Source organism: Natrix helvetica (assembly GCF_964273705.1).
Source record: "Natrix helvetica genome assembly, chromosome: 2".
NCBI lineage: Eukaryota > Metazoa > Chordata > Lepidosauria > Squamata > Natricidae > Natrix > Natrix helvetica.
The window spans coordinates 252941599-252964932 of record NC_138552.1 but is presented as its reverse complement, the minus strand read 5'-3'; the positions used below and the strand labels follow the sequence as shown (position 1 = coordinate 252964932).

Here is a 23334-nt window from a genome sequence, read left to right as displayed (position 1 = left end):
AGAGACAGACAGGCCTCCTGTGCTTTTAGTCTGCATATAGATAAAAGGTAGGTAGCAGATGGTAGCCTTTTTCTGAGCCCTGTGTGAAAGCTGCAAATTGTCCAGCTCATTCATGGAAAGCTTGGGATTCCTTTTGTCCTCATTTGTGCCTCGTTCCCTCTTTTGTCAGACTCCTTTCACATCAACTGCCAGGCTGCTGTTTCCAGCTTGACCAGTTTTCCAGCTTTCAGATGAAGTGCAGCAAATGACTGGATCTCATCGCCAAGAAAATCCTGTAGCGCTCACTGCCTTGATTCCTAATTTGCTAAAACCTTAAGAACACCAGGCAAATTGCCTGGCTTCATACATCACACTAAGCCAACTATATTTTTTATTGTAGCTCACTGTACGACAAGAATGCCCTGGCAACATTTTGGAGTTTGTTTGTTTTTTGCTGTGTTCTCTTAAAGCTGCACTTTAGCCACCCCTCCCCACCTAATTAGATCAGCCCCCAGGTGCTGGCTGACTCTGCAAGCTATTAAAAATAGAGATACTTTGGAGAGCCTTTGAGACATGAATGTCATCAGTTTATAGATATATGTGAGTAAGGATTGATTTACTTGCCTTTTTGTTTTTAATTTACTTTGTTTTGCTGCATATTGATGGATATATTGTAAACCTCTGAGGATATTTCTGTTTGCAGCAGGTATAAATCCAATAATTAATAAATGCTACCTTTGCATCAGGCCCAGCCTGAGTGAGATAGTCCTGTGTTATTCTTTTTTTGTGCTCATGTTAAAGTAGCATTTCTCCTTTATTCTTCCATTCCTTGACAACAGCCTCAAGTAGAATAGAATAGAATAGATCCCTCCAGTAGATGGAGTGGTCAATGATTGTAAGAAAGCCAAACTTGGCAGGATAGGGATCAACAATGGGACAGAAAAATCCATGCTGGTATATAGTTTTCTGTGGACTCCAGGATGAGAGGAAAGCAATTCAAACCTCTTATTCTCTTTCTTCTATTGAACTCATCTTCATCTGCTCTTCCCTACACTAGACCGGAATCCAGAATGACTGAATGGCTTATTAGCTGTGTCCACATGATGTGCTGAACTATAAATAAGGCAATGAATTCAATGCACAAAACCCTGAAAATTGGACAAATTGAGCAAATTGTGTTAACTGCAGAGTGAGCATGTCACGCAAGACCAGTCAGTAAGAATCGTAATGGGAGAACTTTGCCATCACATCCATGGCAGCAACTGCCTGGGGGAAAAGAAGATTTGAGGCTATGAATCATACTAAGGTGCTTTATTTGGTCTCAGCTTATTGTGTTAATGAATCCAGCTAATCTTATATTAAGTCAGTGTTTCTCAATCTTGGCAACTTGAAGATGTCTGGACTTCAACTCCCAGAATTCCCCAGCCAGCGAATGCTGGCTGGGGAATTCTGGGAGTTGAAGTCCAGACATCTTCAAGTTGCCAAGATTGAGAAACACTGTATTAAGTGAACTGGCACACTCTGTCCCCTAACCAATCTGAAACCTTGTTCTGGAAAAAATGTGCACTATTTGTGCTGCATTTGCTCTCTGGAGACCCTTCTGAACAGCCCTAATAAACCTCACAACCAAAAACCACTGACAGTCTTTCTCGTGGATTTACTGAATCCCTTTTTACATTCATAGTAACCACAACTACATGTTGTGGCAGCAATTCCCACACTACCTTTTGTTTACTCAGAATTTCCATCTCTGTGGTTCCTTCGAAGACTTCATGGCAACTAGTGATCAGCACTGCTAGTCTTCAAACTCTCCCCAAATCACAGCATTCCCCTCCTCATTAAAAAAAAAACCTACCAATGAGCACTAAACTTCACTGACATACTGTGAGTTTGCTAGAAATGCTTAATTAGGGCACAGGGCATTTCACATGCAAAAGTCCATCTCGAAGAATAGATGTTTTATGATGGTACAGAAAAAAAGCTTTGAAAGCTCTGTGCTGAACCTGCAATTTGATACATGTTTACTTTAGAGTAGGTCCTATTTAATGTAATGAGTTATTTCTGCATTAGATTCTACTGTTAGGACAGCGGTAAGGAAGACTTTTACACTTTGATGTGACCAGAATATTTATTTTAAGGAAAGCCTTTTCAACACTTAAAGAATAGGAGTTATAATTAACATTTTGGTTTCATTTGTGAAAGCTGGATGACTTGCTTAAGGCCATGCAGCAAACTGATCGCAGTTAAGTAGTATTTGGAGTTCTCCGACTATGGAACATTTCAAATGTTAGTGAGTCCCTTGAGGATGCTGTTGAAAAGCTCTTTCTTGCATGTGGCAGTTACAGTGGATACAATCATTAAAAACTGTTTCCCACCCAGTAGGTCTGTTAATGGGCAGAGCTTTCATAATACCTGGTGACAGAAACACACGGTAAGGGCATGGGCTATCTCTAAAACAGCTTTGTCCCAAAGGTTTTAGGATGATGGTTGTCATTGTTTCATTGGCCATCCAAGCTGAAGCTAATGAGCCCTGCTTACATAAAGCTGCTGGGCACATTCCAACATTTTGATCCCAGGTCCCCATTCTAAATTTTGTATTCCCCAAACCTCCTCCTCAGCTACCACTGGCCGTTTATTTGGCAGATATGTGCGAAAATTCTTTGCATGCTGATTCTGCTCTGATTTACAGTTTGACTCTGATTAAATTAACTAAGGTAAGATCATTTTAAGTATTACTTCAGGGCTACCTTTATCATTAGGTACAATGACAGAGGCAACTCAAGCAGCTGATGATAGCAGCCAAGGAGTAGTTATGTGCCTGCTGTTTTCTGAGACAATGGTTTGTGTTTGTTGATTCATACTGAAAAGCTAGGAAACTGAACACACGGGAAGATTGCAAATGGACACGGGTAAATAAAAGCCTTATTAGATCCAAATAAAGATAGATATTTCTCTTGAAAGCTCTTCCCAAGTCATGAATATTTGAGTGTACATGCCTCCATCTATGTACACACAGTTACTCCACTTTTCCCATTATCTTTTCTGTCTCTTTTTAATGACTCAACTTACCCACACACCTCCAAAAAAGAAACCAGGTGTCACTGAAAGATGACAATGTAGTTTTGAGATGGAAAACATGTGTTTGGAATTCCCCCCCCCCCCTTAATTCCTACATAATAATATAGTTATGTGAGACCTATGTTACCAAGCAAAGTATCAGTCATAAGATTAGTTAATCACCATATCATACCAAAAGCAAAATCCATAGAAAGGAATGGAATAATGTTCAAATAAATGTGCTTCTTACTTTAGAACTATGTGCATGTTCATAATGTGAAAACCGCAGAGGTTGACTATGTGTAAATCAGATCCTCTGTCTAATCCAGTATTTCTGAACCTTAGTAATTATAAGATATGTGGACTTCAATTCCCTGAATTCCCCAGCCAGCATTTGGAATTCTGAGAATTGAAGTCCACACATCTTAAAGCTTCTGAAATTAAGAAATGTTTCATTAATCTACTATGAGGAAACATATTTTATAGGTTTGGAAATAGGAGCGGAACAAATGTGTATAGCTCATACTTTGCACTCTTGCAGGTCAACAAAAGGTGCTTCCAAGGCTCGTCGGGATCAGATCAATGTGGAGCTGCAGACTCTTCGGTCTCTTCTGCCCATCTCAGAACAAGAGAAGGAACAACTTTCATACCTTCACACTATGGCTCTGGTCTGCTTCCATATACGAGAGACTCAACTTTTTAATTCTGGTAAAAGAAAAATCCCAACTCTTTCTCTAACTTGTTTAATGAATGCCAGCTCACTAGCCATGATCAAATTGCATTTCTCTAAACATCATTTGACTTTCCTATAAAAGTTTGATAAACTGCAGGAAGAAACGAATGTTCAATGGAATACACACCATGTCATATTATACAGTTTTTCACATACATAGAGATATATATTGAGATGTGACCAGTAATCACAGAAGCAGTTTACCAGTCTGTATTTAGAAACATAGCTAAGATTGTGAAGGGTTCATGACATGTGTTGATTTTGTTTGTGGGAATGGAAGGGAGTACTGACTATGATGAATGTGAATGTCCTTTAGGAATTACAGGTAAGTAAAGAAGTCATCACTGCTCCTGAAAATAGAAAGTAGTGAGTCATCACTTACTTACCATGTGACATTCTCCCATTTGTGTTTAAGAGTCTCAATCTATCCCATTTCCCGCAGAATTTAGATCTATATTTGAAAATGTTCTCCTGCAGACACAGAAAGTCAGAAAAGTTCAGAGACATTTGTAGTCAAATCTTCTGCTGGCCAATCCAGATTTGGTTTGCATGTACTTTATAAGTTCCCTAAACTGTACATGGTTTTCTCTTGGCTTCACACAATGTAATCTGCACTAGCACTAGATTTCAAATTTTTTTAGAACCTCTTCTGTAGGTGTGGCCTGCTTTATGGGAGTGGCTTGCTGGCCATGTGACTGGGTGGAAGTGGCTTGCCAGCCATGTGACCGGGTGGGAGTGGCTTGCCAGTCATGTGACTGGGTGGGCTTGGCCATCTTGTAAAATGTGGTGAAACTCACTTAACAACGCTCTTGCTTAACAACCAAAATGTTGGGTCAGAAACTCTGGCATTTGAAGCATGCAAGTCTTAAAGCTGTCAAGTTACAAGACCCTTGCACCCCTAACCCTTTAGAAAAAAAGACCCCAGGGGTATTCAAACTTGACAGCTTTTAAGACTTGTGGACTTCAACTCCCAGAATTCCTCCTCCAGCCGTGTTGGCTCAGGAACTCTGGCATTGAAGTGTGCAAGTCTTAAAGCTGTCAAGTTACAAGACCCTTGCACCCCTAACCCTTTAGAAAAAGAACCCCAGGGATGTTCAAACTTGACAGCTTTAAGACTTTAAGGTTTAGATAGGATTCTTAGAGGCGGGCAAGGCGATTGGTGAGCCAGCCAATCAGTAAGCGGCGGGTGGGGCAAGCATGGTGCGGACGGGCAGGGGGAGGGAGCTGGAACTGGTTCTAAACAGCACGGTAGATTTGTGGAACCTCTTCTATAGAAGAGGTTAGAACTGGCAGGAACCCACCCATGTACCAATAGCACCTAGACTTATATTCCACTTCATAGTGCTTTACAGTCCTCTCTAAGGGGTTTACAGATTCAGTAAAATGAGGGGGGTTTCCACCTCATTTTACTGACTTTGGAAGGATGGAAGGATGGGTCAGACTTGACCTGGTTAGGGTCAAACTGCAGGCAGTCTGCAGAGTTAGCCACAATTACACTGCATTCTAACCATTGTGCCACCATGGCTCATTATCTCAGATTGCACTGTTCTTGCATAAAGAAGGTGCCTAAAACACCCACTCCTTTTCATTTTGGTTTCCAAGACAGGTTTCCTTCCACTTTGGGTGTGTTTGTGAAGTTTTTTTGGGGGGAGGGGGCATATTTAAATATAGGAATGCACATTTATCCCAGTTGAAACTTCAGCCAAATCCTTTCAAAATCATCTAGCTTCTTGATTCTATCATCTTTTGTAGTTCTCTTGGAGCAACAATTTGATAAGCATTTTCTTCAAACTTCACCCCATGTCTTTGGTCGTTCTGTCCCCAAATGCCTGTAAGTCTGCATGTTATTTTAGAATGCTAATCTTTTCTGCCTGCCACATATCGCCCCACGTATAGTAATAGTTATTACTAATCTGTAGCATAGTCACTTGACTATTATTTTATTAGGTTTTCTGGGAATGCAACCTGATCCAAAGAGATCCCAGAGTACCGTGCCTACATTAGATGTCCTGGGATCTAACTACTCTGATGGGATCAATATCTATCCCCACTAGCTATGCTAACATTTTTAATCTTATGATTCCTTGTGATTCCTTGTCATTTATCATAACTGATAACTGAAGCAGTTGTATAAAACTGCAGCTATTGCAAACTGAGGGGATTTGTATTTGTACTGCATTGGGAATCAAATCCCCTCCCTTTATGCTTTGCTACTGCTATAAAAGAATACAGTTAACCTGACATTATGCAAACGTAACAGCGGCATTTGCAGTGGGGGAAGAGGGAGGGTGGGTTTCCCAGTTGACACGATATTAGACATTGTGTTGTGATCTAACCCCTCCTTTGCTTGTACAACATCTTCTTGCCTGTTTTTACTCTATACTTCCTCTGTCTCCGTATGGACGTTTCTATCCTCTACATCTGTTTTGCAAAGGAGCCTCCAATCTGCACTTATCTTTGGGCTCTTCCTTATAACATGTGAGGTTAACTTAAATAATATACTTCATTCCAGACCTTAACCTTAGGATATGACTCGGGGAGAAACAACTAGTAGCCTCTGGATTGCAAGTATGCCTACTGAGTCTTCAGCAATTCTCTGAGAATTCCACACCCATTCAACACCTCAAATGCTTCACTGACTAGAAAATTAAAAGGGAGAGGTTTTTTTTAACATGCTACTATTATTTTTGCTCCACTTTTACATCATAGTTCCATCTACTTTTACAGTTGAGTGCAAATTTCTGGCTGCCAAATCAAATGACTTGCAACATTTGGCTAGTAAAAATGTTCCTGCTATAATCCTTTGGAAGGTTTAAAACTCTTCATACATATTTTTCAGAGCAGTATTGCTATTCCAATATTGTGGGATTTTTATTATTTTTTATGGTTTTAAGTCAGTCATTCAAATATCACATGTACATCCTAAGTACTATAAGTTTGCACTTGCGACTTCCGGTTCCGGCGACTGACGGCGACGGGCAAGTTCCTTGCCCGCTCCCGCTCCCCGGTGGGCTTCCCCGCTTCTGGGGGGCACAGGACGCCCCGGAGAGGCGTCCTGCCGAAGGAGCGGCTTCACGGAGGACCCTGGCACCGGCGGCGGCTGGTGGGGGCTTCTCCGTTTCGCTCCAGGCATCGAGGAGCAGTCTCGGAGGGCGCACGTGCGTCTCGCTTCAGAGGCTGATCGGACGATGTAAAATTGAAGGAAGCAGCGGCGGTGTGGTGAGATGCTTCCTCTCTTCATTCCCTTTTTCTTGATTTGATGGACTTTTCAGCAATTTAAAACATTAAACTCTCGGATTTCTTTAGAGGTGCGGCTGGAGGGAGGGGGATTTCCCCCCCCCTTGGACAAGCGGCTTGGAAAAATTTTGCTTTCGCCCCCAGGGGAAGGAGGAGGGGGGAGAGCCAACCAATGATGCCTCACCCCTGTAAAAGTGATTTTCACTGGACTTAGCTCCATAATTTATTGATGACCTGAGAACTTTGTGAACTTTTAAAACTTTACTATGCCTCTGAGCCCAAAGCTGGCAGGGCAAGATGGCACACTTCCGTTGTCTTCATGAACTGTGAAACCTGACTCCACCTTTAAAATTCAGGCTTCCGGTCTTTGTCTCCGTGTCACTCAGAAGAATCTCTTGTGGATTGTTATTTCCTTGAACTCTCTGGGGGAAAAATTCCTCTCTTTTGCCAGACTGACTAAAGAAACTCCCTTCTGCCTGGACTTTCTGCCTCCTGGACTCATCTGTCTGCCCTACTTCTCCAGCTGTCCATTCTCCATACTGACTGATCTCTCTACTTTATGAACTATGCCCCCAAAAAGGCCACCCCCCTGGAAAACCTGGCTTTGTTACTTCTGCCCCGACATCTGCAACATCCAGTCCTGTTACACAGTCAAAGATCACAGAACTGATGCAACCTAAGAACACAGAGATGGATTTGCAACAAATGCTTCAGCAACTTATACAGGACCAGGAAGAAATTAAGAAACAGTTAAAGGAAATGAAGGAAGAAATTAAAGCGAATCAAGTCCAAATCTATTAGAACTCACAGAGACTGGACCTTGTGGAGGGTGGGGTGGCAGAGGTGAGGGGGGGGGTAGAAGCAGTGCAAAAGGGAAACAAAGAACTTGATATCCAGCAAATGAAAACAGAATTTGAGAGAATGTCCTTTTATCTTAGATTTCAAAATGTTATAGAAGCAGATGGGGAAAATATAAGGGACATTATGACTAACATTCTAGCTGAATACATACATAAAGAAAAACAACAGATGGAATGGGAAATAGATCTGGTCTATAGAGTGAATTCAGCTTATGCCAGAACACACAATATACCCAGGGAGGTCCATATTAAATTCCTTAGAAAAAGCACAAGAGACGAAATTCTGGGTGTACAAAGGGAGCAAGCATTGACATACCACGAGAGGGAAATAACCATTCTGAAGCAGATCCCAAAAAAAATTAGGGGAAAAAAGAAAAAATTATTCGCAATTGGCGAATAAATTATACCAGAAGGGGGTGTGGTTTAGATGGTTGATGCCTGAAGGTATGCTGATATTCTGGGAGGAGACAAGAATTAGAATCAATACACCCATAGAGGCACAAGCCTTTATGGAAAAAAATAAAGCAAACCTAGAAAAAATAGAAGACTCTACAACGGTTATGCAGGACACGGGAGGGGCCGGAGCTTTGCCAGCGGGGGGAGAAGGGGCAATACCAAGAAAGCTCAGATCACAAAAATGAATAAGAAAACCACATTGTTATAAACAGACCGAAAGTAGTAATGAAATTATATGTAGATTATATATTACAATATATAAACTTATTGGAAATATTTTTAGAATTAATATGCTGATTTTATATGATTATGTACTAATGTTTTATACTTAGATGTATCCTATGAGTTTGGAGGGAGGGGGCGCCTGCCACACTTGCAACTGCCAAAATTTGTATACCCTTCCACTTGCCCTTTTCCTTATAAATGTTAAAAAAACCAATAAAATTTTTTGGAAAAAAAAAAGTTTGCACTTGCAATTTAAATATGTCTGTATGTATGATCAGGAAATGAAAATAGAGAAAAGATCTGATTCTATGTGTTACTAATGTTTGGTGCTGGTTTTTTTTTAAAAAAAAAAACTTCAATGAATTTCAAACATGGATCTGCATTGTGTATAATTTGCATTCTTTTTTGTACTTAAAGGAAGCATAGAATAGGGCAACAGCTGGCATTATCAACTCCTACATATTTTCCATCATGTCTTGCTTCCCCAAAGGTGTCTTCTACCTGCAGAGCTTTTTCTCTATCCCTTTTGTTTTGATTTTTTTTTTTTTTACTTTTGAGGATCAGAGCATAAACCAACGTTCCTTTGGTTGTATTTTAAATTATTCTGGTATCTATATATTTGCAATATCCTTAGATAAAAAGAGAAAATGAAATGCATAATGACCTTCATATTCTGTCACAATTGTGTTTAAAGATGAGCAGGCTCTGTTTTGCTCAGTGCATTTCCTGAAACAAGATTTTTCCTATCTATAATATGAGAGAAGAGGTCATCTGGCAGAAAACAAGCCAGATTTGCATCTGCTTCATTACCACTGATCCTGTGGGAGAAAAATTCACTGTAATAGTTCAATTAGTAAAACTGACTAAACAGCTGATGACCTATTGACTCATCCTTTCAGGGAAATTTCCTTCCTAAACAGAGAAACAAAATGACCGTGGCTGGCTGGGGGGGGGGGGGGAGTAGGAGCAGGAATGAATTCCAACTTTCTGCTAGGTTCCCCATTGATTTTGCTTTTGGGGAGCATCGGAAATCATGATCATACGATAACTATGGTGACAATGCAGTGGCTACAACTTTGTGAACACAACTGGTGTGAAAATCTTTGAAATTTCAATTACAGAGAGTAATGAAACCTGAATTTTGTACACTTTATTAATGTTAGAGGATTTCAGGTTCCTTGATTCAAAATATTTTTGCAGGATCCAATTTGTATCAGTCACCAGGACCAAAGGTTTATTTTTACAAGCTTTCAGGCTCCTGCTGGAACCCATCAATAGGAACTTCTCTCTCTCTCTCTCTCTCAAGGATATGTGAACTGGTCTGTTCTATGCATCGTATTTATATGGTTCCTGGGTGTGTGTAGCTTTTACTTGTTAATTGGCATGTTGATGGCTGACTATTAAGTTTTTCATTGTTGTTTCCTTGTTCCACCATACCCGAGGTGGGTTGCTCCCAATTCAGCCCAGATCGGGCGAACCAGTAGTGGCGGCAGGAGGAGGCTCCGCCCACCTGTCCAAATGTTTCTGAAATGCACAGAAGCATCACTCGCATGCACAAGCAAACAGCGCCAGAATTTGCAACCCACCTCTGCGCCACACCCTCAACTCCCAAGTACTTGATAAACTGGTAATAAATCAACATTCCTATTGACTGACAAGGGACCCAATTCCCAGGCTTTAATCATTTTTCTGACTATTTTTTCCCTGCTCGACCAACAATCATAGTAACTGTGAAACTGAATGCGTGTCCTTGTACACGAGAGAAGGAAATCGTTGCTGTTTTCTAGATAGAATTTTACCCAATGATGTGTAGAACCCATGTCTCACTCTCTTGTTTTCCCAGGCTCACATCAAATGACATCCGAAGAACCACCTTTTGCTGCTGCTGCTGCTGCTGTAGATCCAGAACTGGTGCATTCACTTTCGGGGTTCATTCTCGCTCTCACTGCAAAGGGCAAATTGGCCTATGTCTCTGAGAATGTACTACATTTCCTTGGGTTTTCTGTGGTAAGCATCAATATTACAGAAGGTGAGGCACCCCAAAATGCCTTGTACTCAGCATGGATTTTATAGAGATTAGACTTGGCAGGAATATAATGGAAGTTTCAATTCTGCTGCTAGTCCATTTTGTGTAATAGTAGTTTAAGACTGAATGTAAAAACCTTTCTAGCGTAGCTGCTCAATATTCTTTGAAACACAAATGGTTGAGTTTTTAGCATGCAAACTATGTTTGCTATTCTTAGCAACTATTAAATGTTAGAGCGTCATTTGCTTAAAACCCTGAAGCTTTTGTTAGAACCCTGCAGGATCCAAATATCTTTTTTTTAAATGCCTAACTTCCAGGATCATATTTTCATCCTGAAATAGCATTTATTCCTAAGACATTCTTAGATCAAAAAAATCATTGCAAATAAGGTATTTTATCATATATATTCTTTCTAGGTAGAACTCCTAGCACAAGGCAACTCCATCTTCGACCTCTTGAACAGCACAGCAAGCCAGATCATACAAGAAAAACTCTCCTTTGCCCATCAGCATCCAGGCACTGGTGAGGACAAGAAGGGGTTGGCAAAGGATCTTTCCAGCTAGGGGGCAACTGAATCTTTTTCTGATAGAATTTGTTTTCTAATTACCGAGTTCAAATGCTCTCCATCTATTCTGGAGCTGGCAAAAAAACAATGCTGGCATAACATTTGCTGCCTATTGCCAATCCGTATGCTGCTTCTGCTACATCAGTTCTTGATTTGCGTGTTACACTAATATGTATAATTTTGACTTGGCACTGGAATTCCTAAACTTTTCTAGGTAATGGCAAGCAATTTAAAGATGAGTCACTAACTCACACGGAACCCTGTTTCCTTCTTTGCTTGTGTAAGACACTGGCAGCCTTGCCTAGAATAAGTGGGAATACATTTTCATGGGGCTCCTGCCTTACCTGTATAGGCAAAGCTGAAGTGCTGTTAAAGCTGAGCTTTGCTCTTTGTTTGTCAGTACAAGTCATAGTGGATAGCCAACAGTGGGCAGTTGTTGGGCACCAAAACCAATGCCACATCTCCTTCTGAATCATTCTAAAAATGCAAGTCTTTGCACTGGTAGGGAAGTTGATATGGTATAGGAGTGCCATACATCCTTGAGCCAGCACTGGTTTGGGATATTAGTTCATTTATCTTATTAGGAGTTTTGAGAACCCTGTAGTGTACTGTATGGATCCAAACTGAGGGTTATTAAATTAATCTGGTCCAACAAACTGTACCCCTATTTTTTGCTTGAAGAGCCTTCATCCTTTAAGGACACATCTAAACGATGCAGCTTGCTCTCCTTCCCAGCCTACAGCAGAAGGCAGTTATTTTGAAGTTTTACTGATGTGATATGGAAATAGGTCACCTTCTCCCAAAACCAATATTGCTTTATGCATGTTCAATGTTAGTTCTGCTGCAATCGGGGTGATGAAAGGATTGGAATCTTCCCAGCTCCTTTTGACAGCTTTTGGTTACTGTGAACAAACCTATTTCTCTCCAAGGCCATTTTGGTTTATGCTATATATGGCATCAGGAGAGGAGCAGCAGTGTCCAGATTGCTTGAGAAAGTATTAGACTACTAGACCTTTCTAGAGCAAACTGCCTATCAGTTGGACACTTACAGATCTGGCAGACAGCTTGCACCAAACTCTCTACTTGTATTATCATCTCCTCAACCCCAGCCTTGTTACTGTGTGCAAAATGGCGGATATTCTTCCTACATTTTTTCCTTGAAAAAACTTCTGATGATTGTATGTTAACATGCCTACGCTAAACTACCAGTATTATTTCCAATGCAGACACCTGGTCCATATTTAATCATGGTGTCTATAGGAGAGGCAAATACTAATTAGAGTTGTTGTCTTGTTCAAAGGAAGAGGAGAAATCTGCTAAATTTTCTCCATTTTAGGTATTCTCCCATTCGGAAATTTTATTTCTATATTTTTCTGTTCCTGTAGAGAAAAAGTTATGGATATCAGGATGTCATGCTGTTAGAAAGGGGAGATTTCAACTGCAGCTAGGGCAATAAGAAGGCATTTTAAATGTTTTTCAATGTACTGCCTTATAATGCAAGCAATAATAGAAAAAGCAAAATGTTAAAAAGGACCTGTAAATAACTTGCAGTATTTCTCCTCTTGAGTCAGTGCTGTAGTTAACAACTATTAATCTTCTGTTTCAGGTTTTTGCTTCCTTAAAAAAGTTGTGTTAATTTGCAGCATGATCTCATCCAGAGCATATATACTGTATGAGATGGGCGACTACATACATTTGAATAGTAAATAATTTAAAATCACAAAAATATGGAGCAATACCTTTCTGTAATTACTTTTTCTTAGCTGGGCCAAGATTTTGAGTGTATCATTTTTCTTGGGAAAATGTGTACTGTATATAGGTATGCTATTCAGTAACCAGAATTATAAAGACTGTGGGTAAAGTGAGATGCATAGAATTATAGTAAAATTTAAAGCTAATTAGAAAAATATCATAACCCGTTCTTAAGCTGTCAGCCGTGAATGTGAGAGGAAAGGCTCCGTTTACAACTTATGCTAAGTTGTAACTTGTTTATTGAATAGTCTTATGATTGAGTTCACGCAACACACATTAAATCAAAAACAAATCACAAGACAGTTTTCATGATTACACTTTATCCGGCATTGCAAATTTCAATCTGTTCAAGTTATTATTCTCCATTTTATTCTGCAGAAATTGAATTCATCATTGAAATGCGTACCTCAAGAGCCTTTCGGGTTAAGTATGGAAGGAACCGTCCAATAGTCATACAAGGCAGATTCCTCCCACTTGACACACAGTTGACGTCCCCCTCTCCTGCTCTGACTTTTGTTGCTTTCTGTGCTCCCATCCCTCATGGGGTTGAAGAAGGGGACAACATGTCCCAGAACTCCACCTTCCAGAGCCAGCATACGTTAGACATGAAGATTGCTGAAATGACTGATAAGTAAGGCCAAAACTTTTGTATGTGCATCTATCTGGAAATGATATGAATAAAATTGCCAAATGTCCAGAAAAGGGAAATCTGCCTATATTTTGCCTTGCATTCATTAGCAGGTAAAGTTTTCTGTAGCATGAAGACCTGGTAATACATGATGATTACTAAGTGTAAAACCCATAGAATCAAGGCTAAATATAGTACAGGTAATCCTTGATTTATATATGTAATTGAGCCCACAATTTCACTCATAACTTGTGATGGTTATAAAGCAGGTCAGCATGTGATTACACCCAATTTTATGACCTATTTAATGGCAGTTGTTAAGCAAACCCATTGTTTTTTGTGGGGAAGTAAAATGGCAAAAACTTTGAAAATTGCAGTTATATGATGGGGGGCACTGCAAATAGGCATAAATGGCACAGTGGTTAGAGTGCTATAGTGCAGGCTAATTCTGCCAACTGCCAGCAGTTTGATTCTCACCAACTTAAAGTTGACTCAGCCTTCCATCCTTTGGTAAAACGAGGACCCAGATTTTGAGGGGGCAATATGATGACTTTCTAAACTGCTTAGAGAGGGCTGTAAAGTACTATGAAGCGGTATATAAGTCTAAGTGCTATTGCTATAAATGAGGGTTGGTTGCTGAACACCCAAAGTGTGGTTATGTGATTTCATGGGGTGTGTGGGGTGTGGAGAGACATCAAAACTTTGAATCTAGCTTGTAAATCCTGTTTTTAGGGTCTGTCACAACTTCGAACACTTGTTAAGTGACTGGTCATAAGTCAAGGACTACATGTAAAGACTTGGAAATTCTATTCTGAATACAGGTAGTCCTTGACTCACAACAGTTTGTTTAGTGATTGTTCGTAGCTACAACAGCACTGAAAAAAGGGATTTATGACTGTTTTTCATACTTACTATTGTTGCACATCCCCATTGTCATGTGATCAAAATACGGATGCTTGGCAACTGGTTCCTATTTATGACAGTAGCAGTGTCCCAGGGTTACGTGATTCTGACAAGCAAAGTCAACGAGGAAGCCAGATTCATTTAATAACCATGTTACTAATTTAACAGCTACAGTGATTCACTTAACAAGGAAAGTTGTAAAATGAGGCAAAACTCACTTAGCAAATTTCTAATTTAGCAACACAAATTCTGGGCTCAATTGTGGTCGTACGTCGAGGACTACCTGCAGTAGCTTTTCCCACAATAAATATACACTAGATGCTTTATCTATCATAATTGCCCATTTTACAATAGAAATATTACAAGGATATGATTTATTAAATTATGTGATATGTGTTCTTTTCTCAATTCAGTGTTATTTATTACCTTGGTTATAAGAAAGAAGAATTAATTGGTCAGTCTTGGTATTGTCTCCTGCATCCTGAAGATACTGAAAGAGGGGCAAAGATGCACAAAAACCTGAGTGAGTACTGCATCTGGGACAGACTTAATAGCCTTCATTGGAGTCTGGCAAAGAAACGATTACACATTTCTGCTGTATCACAAGTATTTCCAATGAGCAACTTAGAACAGTCTTTACATGGGCCATTAAAAATCCCATTATTCCTAATAATTTATCATATTATCTGAAGACAGCGGGAACCGTTATTCAATAACATATTCTTTGTTAACTATTGGACAGTGTCCCTTTATTCTGTTCATTACATTTGTAAACCACCAAGGAAACACAATTGTTACAAATAAATAATAGCATTTCTGAGTGGGTTACAAATTAAAAGCATGTACATGAGACCAATAAAATGATGGTAATAGAATGGGTTCTATAAAAACAAAACAAAGCTGGCTGTGCAATAGTACATAATAAAACCAGCAATCTTTCTTAGGCAGTTATCTTCAAGTATATTGGATTCCCATTACATATGGCCAGGATGGTTAGCCATACAGCCAAGGATTTTTGGTAGTTTAATTCAATCTCAACATTCTGAAGAATTGCTGTAGGCCAGTGGTTCCCAACCGTTTTTTGGCCATGCACCACGTAAGCATCTTTAAAATCCTGATTCCCCCCCGCCCCCGGTGACATAATCCTTACTTTACTCAAAAAAAAGAACTCTACTCATGCGGAGGAAGCCTAAAAGGCCATTAACTTGGTTTAAACAAGGTTCAAATTGCCCCTTTAAAAATCAAATTGCCCCCCTGTCAGGCATGGGCCCCACATTGGGAATCACTGCTCTTGGCTAATATTTCTCAAACTTGGCAACTTTAAGACATTGAGATTTATTGATTAGCCCTTGGGCCATATCAGAGTGCAAAATTCCAGAAACAAATTATTACTAAAATTTGATAAAAGCAATTTAAAACGAAATGTGATAAAATACGATTTAAAATGGAATTGGAATAAAATATGATTTAAAATGGAATTGAAATAAAATACGATTTAAAATGGAATTGAAATAAAATACAGTCTAAAATGAAATTGGAATAGAATACAATAATTTAAGATATAGATAAAATATGATAAAATTATATTTCGGTGTCACCCCTGCAAAATACCCCAATCAGTTCCACATATGCAGATCTCAACTGAACCATTTTGTTTACTGTGCTGTTTTAAATGTTATTTTCCGGTTCTGGCCACACATAAGGTAAGTTGTTTTGATATGGGGATCCCAATGGATCATTCGTTTGGTATATAGACCAAGGACTCTCACTCCCTTATACAAGCAACAATCAAATAGGATGTGAGCCAGGTCTCCTACCTCTGCTGCTCCACAAATGCAGAGACGCTCATTGTAGGGTACAGAACAGAATCTCCCATATCTGACCATTGTGTCAAGCTGTTCGAATCTCGCTCGCTTGGCAACTTTAAGATGTGAGGACTTCAACTCCCAGTAGCCTGGCTGAGGAATTGGATAAAGAATACTGAGAGTTGAAGTCCGCACATCTTAAAGTTGCCAAGTTTGAGAAACATGAATCTAGGCTTCCTTCTTTCTTCCTGTTACGTTAGGTTCATCTTGCTACATTTAGATGGCTTAGCTGGATATTCATTTTTCATGTTTATAGTTTCAGGGCAGAGCACTGGGAAACACAATCAGAATGTAATCATACGTTTACGCTGCAAGGACCTGAGCTGGGTCTGGGTGCAAGTCACTGCACTGAGGGAGAATGGAAAAGGAAAGCTGATTACTTGCACAAACCACATCCTCAGGTAAAAGCATTGACAGCTCAAGTGATGTTTATGGGTACTTCTGAACCAGGACTGAGTTCACACATTGTGCTAAACCACAATGTGTTTGTTTCATTTGTGGATTGAATATTGCATAAACTCAGCTACTTGTGGTTGAGTTACACGTGCCATGTGGACTACTACTAGAGTGTTTATAGATGTTTAGAGTAAAATGGCTGCATCAATCACCTGCATCATAATATCACCCAATCATTCCGTGGGGGGTTCCTACCAGCCTTACTACCGGTTTGCTGAGTGCGCGGGCGCAATGGAACGAAAATTACTCAGAAAAAAAGGAAAACAGCTGAGGAGTGGCAATTCAAGCTGAAGCCCCGGATCAGCTGGGCTTCAGAAGCTGGAATAAAGGTAAATACAACGGGTGGGTTCCTGACGGCATTACTACAGGTTCCACATGTGTGCGCATTTGCAACTAAAAGGGTCTGTGCATGTGCACAACATTAGAAAAGAAACAAAAAAAATCATTTTTTCAACGAAGACTGTTCTGTGCATGTGCAGAACAGAAAATCAAGATGGCGGCCGCAAGAATAAAACCGTTTTGGTTGCAAGTCCGGCCGAGTTACTACCTACTCGGACAAACTGGTCCAAACCGGTAGGAACCCACCTTTGAAGTATAACCCAGGGGTGAACCAAGAGAGAACTGGTTCGCTCTCTGTAGGCAGCACTAGCGGTTTGGGCGAACCGGTCTTAACTGGTAGGAACCCACTACTGCAATCATTGTCATCCTGTGAATCCCCATGGTTTGCTGAATAACCCACAATTGACTGGTTTCATATATTTATGTGAACCATGATTTACAAAGCACAGTAGCTGACACCACTAAGCCATAAATAAACTACATGATGGCTTAGCAAGGTATAGAGATTTACGCACCATTTGTAAATCATGATTTTGAATTGAGCATAAAGTTTGAACCTGTTAGTTGTGGCTCATTCTAGGCAAAGTATAGGATGACAATAATTGAATGATAAGGTCATAGAAGATCACTAAAAATTCCCCACTAGAGCATTTGCTCCTTTCCTGATTCTTTTCATTTTCAGTTCTGCTGGAAGAAGGCATCAGGCAGAAATAGGATAGTAGTTGATGGAAGTAATGGGTGAAATGAGCGATAATGGGTGAAATAAGCTATAGTTGAAGGAAGCAGACATTTATGATTTCTGGTCTGCAATCATAAATGTCTATTTGGAGACATCCAGTCTAACACAGAAATACATGCCACCACAAATGCCATTATCTGTGTGAAAGATTTTTATATGGAAAGCTTGGATAAAATAACTAGAAGTGATTTTTCTCAAGTGTCTGTAAAAACAGGACAAGCACTACTTAAATCAGAGATAAGCATATTAAGCAGTTCTGTGTACCATGTTTTCCAAATTGTATTCTGCATTGAATCTAATATCAAAAAGGCCATTTTTATCAACAGCTCCGTTGCCGATATTAATTGACTGAAAAATTCCTATGAACCTAGTTTGATTTGTGATGACTCCATGGAGAGAGGGGCAGAGACAGATATAGGGAGAAATACGGGGGGGGGGGGGAGTGATATAGGGAGAGAGGGAGGGAGAGAGACTAGTTACAACCCTGCAATTTCATGGTGATTTCCTATAACTAAATCTACTCATATTTAGTTTTTCTACGATCAGTCAGATTCTGCTAGGTCTCATACAAACCATCAGAATGCTTTCTAAATAATGTAGACTACGCTGTCTCAGCCTGATATTCCTCGGGCATTTTTAAACTAGAGTTTCTAAATCTCCCAGTTAATTGTCCCTACACAATTATAATTGCGAAGGAACTGTCACATCAGATCAAAATCTTTTCTGCAAGTGATGCTTGAATTTAATTTTCAGGCGCCTTATTTTTCTCCTGACACATTGCTTATGTTTGCAATCTGAATTAGCTCAGTGTTACATTGGTTTTAGAAACGGCTTCTTTTGCTTCCTATGCTGCATTATTAATGTTCATAATGATATTTGGGGCTGTGAAAATGCCCTGAAGCTTGTAGTTCAGTTTTCTTACATATGATAAATAAAAGCTACATTTAGCTTGACAAGGCCTGAGACTCTGTGTGATTTCCAGCGATGCTCGACTCCATGGAACTGTTTATATTTTCACAGGGACAAAGAAGCTCTCTACATCCAGAACCAAGACTCCACACCCAGAGGTGTTTCTCCAACTTCCACACCCAGAGGTGTTTCTCCAACTTCCTCCAAACAAAGCTATTGTTCTGGAAACACACTGCAGCCATTGAAGCCAAATGAAGTCAACTTTTTCCTTCAAGAGCCAGGTCTAGCCAGGGAAGGGGCACTTGAATATTCTTCTTCTCAACATCCAGAGACTTCTGATGTAAAAATGCTTCCTGCTCCTCTTCAATCTCCACTTCCAATCAGTATGACTGACCCTAGCATGAAGACTGAAGGCGTCAGTGTGGAGCTGTCTCAAGAAGCCCAATTTCCCTTTCTTTCTGCCGAAGGGCAGAAGTGTCTCTCATGCCCAGAAAGAGAGGATAGGTTGACCTCTTGTAACCCTGGTGGTCTCCGCTCTCCAGAATACACATTTTCCTCTGACGGCAGCTTTTCTGTAGACTCTAGTCCTTCATTTGCAGAAAGGCCATCTATAGGATTGTTCCCAGCAATGAATGTGAGCCCTGATTCAGACAGATGGGCTATCGGTATGCTAGCTGATCAAATCCATTCCCTGGCTGAAGTCTTCTCTCAGTACAAGCAAAGGTCTCAGGAGTCTCTTGGCGTTCACTGGCCTGGGCATCCTGCTGAGGCTGCCCCTCTAGTGGCAAGACAGGACTTGGGGGCTAACGGAGCCACTGACTTTTCAAAAGAAGTATCAGTGGATGAAGAAACCATCACCAATATTTTAAACAACTTCTCAGATCATGATTTCCAGAACCAAGCCAGTTTTGAACAGAGACCAACAGGCCATTTTCACTTAGCAAATACCCAGTTGCAGCTTTCTATGTACCAGACTCTTGTACCAGAAACAACTCCTTTGTCTTTCTCTGTATCGTCTGAGTTCGATCTGCCTGATTCCCAGTGGGATGGAAAATTCTATAACATATATCAGCAAGGTAAGGCTCCCCTGTTATCACAGTAGTATCCTTTAAAAACAGTACAACCACTGAAGTTAATACGATCCTGCACCGACTTTGTCTTGTTTGACTTAGGGTAGCATATGATTGGGTTGTTTTTTTAATGACACACACACACCACACTGTTTTCTTTTAGGGTAAACAATGTTATGCAAAAATGAAGAAAAAGAATATGTGATAGTAAGTAATGGCGAACCTTTTTTTCCTCGGGTGCCGAAAATGTGCATGTGCCAACACCCATAATGCAATGCCCTCCCACAGGCCTGTCTCCGCACATGCAGGCATGACCCCCCTACGCTCCCCTTACCTCCCACGCATGCATGTGTGACCCCCATTTTGGTGCTAACAGGCCTCCCTGAAACTGCACCCCCACACACCCCTTTTTTTTTGTCCCAGGAGGCTTCAGGGAGGCCTGCTAGCACTAAAATGCAAGGTGGGAGCCCTACTCCCACGCATGCACGCGTGTCTCCCAGCAGAGACCTGAAAATCAGCTGGCTGGCGGGAGGCGCGCACGCATGCGCAGTGAAACTGACCTGGGCAACAGCTCGCATGCCCACAGAGATGGCTCCATGTGCCATAGGTTCGCCATCATGGTGATAGTAAGTCAAAAAAATTAAAGCTACAGGAGAAGAAAAAGAACAGGGAACAGATCTTATCACTATTCAGTGAAGATTTCTACATTTTTACACATTCTCAACAATTGTCGTGACACTGGTTCATGCTTTTTATATGCTAGTGCTTTCATTCTTAATCCCTTCAAAACTTTCCTGGAGTTCCATTCTACAAATTCAGATTATCTTCATTCAGATTACTACATCATTCCCCTTTCACAAGTAACACAGTATGCCTATCTTTTTTTTTTCATTTCATTAACTCATGTTCTTTCTCATTTATTTGTCTTACATCCCAAATCACAATCTTACATATGCCATAGTCTTCACCACGTAGACCCATAGATGTTGATTTCTACATGCCCATCATAGACTCTTGGTTAATAGAGTCTTTCATATAATGCTTTTAATAAGATAACGCGCAGATTAAGTTCCCAGTCTTAATTATACCCATTCCACATTGAGCATGGTAAGAACAGTTTGTTTGTTTGTTTGTTTTTAATCATTTACTCATGCCTGACATTTGGTGACTCTCTAGGCAAGTGCTCTCCATGCTCTTCTATCAAGCACAACTTCTTTCAATTGTATGTTCAATTTTGCATCAGATTTCATGTTATGAAGCCAGCGTGTTCTTTCCTTGCCTCTTCTTTGTCTACTAACTATTCCTAGCATCATTGCCTTCTCCTATGAATTCGCATGCATAACATGGCCAATATACTTTAATAATAATGCAATAATAATACAGTAATAATACCATAAAACAGTATTAGACAATTTTGGTCTATTTGGCACAAACATGTTCATATTACTTTAAATAATATGGGGTCTCGATTCTAGACACTATCTTACAAGTGAACATACTGTTGTCCACATCTCATGATCTCATATATAGTATAAATAATGCACGTCTAGGATGTTGTACAATCACTGTGTCTGTAAATCATGGTTTATTTCAGGAAATGGGCAACCTGAGGCCAAGTGTTGCAGGCAGCTCATGAGTTCACCCCAACATTTTTCTTTTTCTTTTGCATTCCTTGGAACAATGTATGAACACAGTTGCCAAAACCTGGTATCGTTTCAGGCATTTTACAGAATAAAATTCAAACAATACAATACAATAGCAGAGTTGGACAGGACCTTGGAGGTCTTCTAGTCCAACCCCCTGCCTAGGCAGGAAACCCTATACCGTTTTAGACAGATGGCTATCCAACATCTTCTTAAAGACTTCCAGTGTTGGGGCATTCACAACTTCTGGAGGCAAGCTGTTCCACTGATTAATTGTTCTAACTGTCAGGAAGTTTCTCCTCAGTTCTAAGTTGCTTCTCTCCTTGATTAGTTTCCACCCATTGCTTCTTGTTCTACCCTCAGGTGCCTTGGAGAATAGTTTGACTCCCTCTTCTTTGTGGCAACCCCTGAGATATTGGAACAATGCTATCATGTTTCCCCTAGTCCTTCTTTCTCTTAAACTAAACATACCCAGTTCCTGCAACCGTTCTTCATGTTTTAGTCTCCAGTCCCCTAATCATCTTTGTTGCTCTTCTCTGCACTCTTTCTAGAGTCTCCACATCTTTTTTACATCGTGGCGACCAGAACTGAATGCAGTATTCCAAGTGTGGCCTTACCAAGGCATTATAAAGTGGTATTAACACTTCACGTGATCTTGATTCTATCCCTCTGTTGATGCAGCCTAGAACTGTGTTGGCTTTTTTGGCAGCTGCTGCACACTGCTGGCTCATATTTAAATGGTTGTCTACTAGGACTCCAAGATCCCTTTCACATTTACTACTACTGAGCAAAGTACCATCTATACTGTACCTGTGCATTCCATTTTTGTTGCCTAAATGTAGAACCTTACTCTTTTCACCATTGAATTTCATTTTATTAGTGCCCAATGTTCAAGTTTGTCAAGGTCCTTCTGTATCTTAAGCCTATCTTCTGGAGTGTTAGCTATTCCTGCCAGCTTGGTGTCATCTGCAAATTTGATGAGTTCCCCATTTATTCCCTCATCCAAATCATTGATGAAGATGTTGAAGAGTACTGGACCTAAAACAGAGCCTTGGGGTACTCCACTGCATACTTCCGTCCATAAAGATGCAATTCCATTGAGGACTACACGTTGAGTGCGGTTGGTCAGCCAGTTACGAATCCATCTGGTGGTGATGCTGTTCAACCCACATTCTTCTACTTTATCTACTAGTAGGTTATGGACTACCTTATCAAATGCCTTACTGAAGTCCAAGTAAACTATATCGATGGCATTCCTCTGGTCCACTAATTTTGTCACATTATCAAAGAATGCAATTTTGACAAACCCATGTTGGCTTTTGGCTATTACTTTGTTTGCTTCTAGGTGTTCGCAAATTCGTTGCTTGATTATTTTTTCCAGAATCTTTCCTGGTATTGAGGTCAGGCTGATAGGTCTATAGTTTCCTGGATCTGTTTTTTTCCCTTTTTTGAAGATGGGAACCACATCAGCTCTTTTCCAGTCCTCTGGTAGTTCCCCGGTGCTCCAGGATCTCTGAAAGATATAATTCAGTGGTTCTGAGATCTCGTCTGCTAGTTCCTTCAGAACCCTGGGGTGTAATCTATCCAGTCCTGGTGATTTGAACTCGTCTAGGGTAGACAGGTGCTCACTTACCATTTTCTTCCCTATTTCAATTTGTGTTCCTAATCTGATTTTTGTGGTGCTGTTTTTGATAGGTTGGACTGTTTTATCCCTTTGTGTAAAGACAGATGCAAAACATGAGTTAAATAGTTCTGCTTTCTCCCTGTTGCTTGTCACCTTCTTGCCACTTTTTCTTAGCAATGGACCAATTGTTTCCTTAACTTTTTTCTTGTTTTTAACATGTTGGAAGAAGCCTTTTTGGTTAATTTTTACTTTTGTGGCAAGCCTTTCT

The 23334-nt window shown here is 40.2% G+C and overlaps 1 protein-coding gene across 1 annotated transcript in view; it reads left to right on the top strand.

Annotated features, from left to right (window-relative positions):
* The window catches only part of LOC309387272 (hypoxia-inducible factor 1-alpha-like), a 31163-nt gene that overhangs the window by 3981 nt on the left and 3848 nt on the right, over positions 1–23334 (top strand). Inside the window, exons 3-9 of the mRNA XM_081943691.1 lie at positions 3578–3744; positions 10391–10554; positions 10990–11095; positions 13269–13521; positions 14835–14944; positions 16543–16687; positions 18841–19805. Of these exons, the coding sequence (XP_081799817.1) occupies positions 3578–3744; positions 10391–10554; positions 10990–11095; positions 13269–13521; positions 14835–14944; positions 16543–16687; positions 18841–19805 (1910 nt within the window). The remainder of the gene's footprint in view (positions 1–3577; positions 3745–10390; positions 10555–10989; positions 11096–13268; positions 13522–14834; positions 14945–16542; positions 16688–18840; positions 19806–23334) is intronic.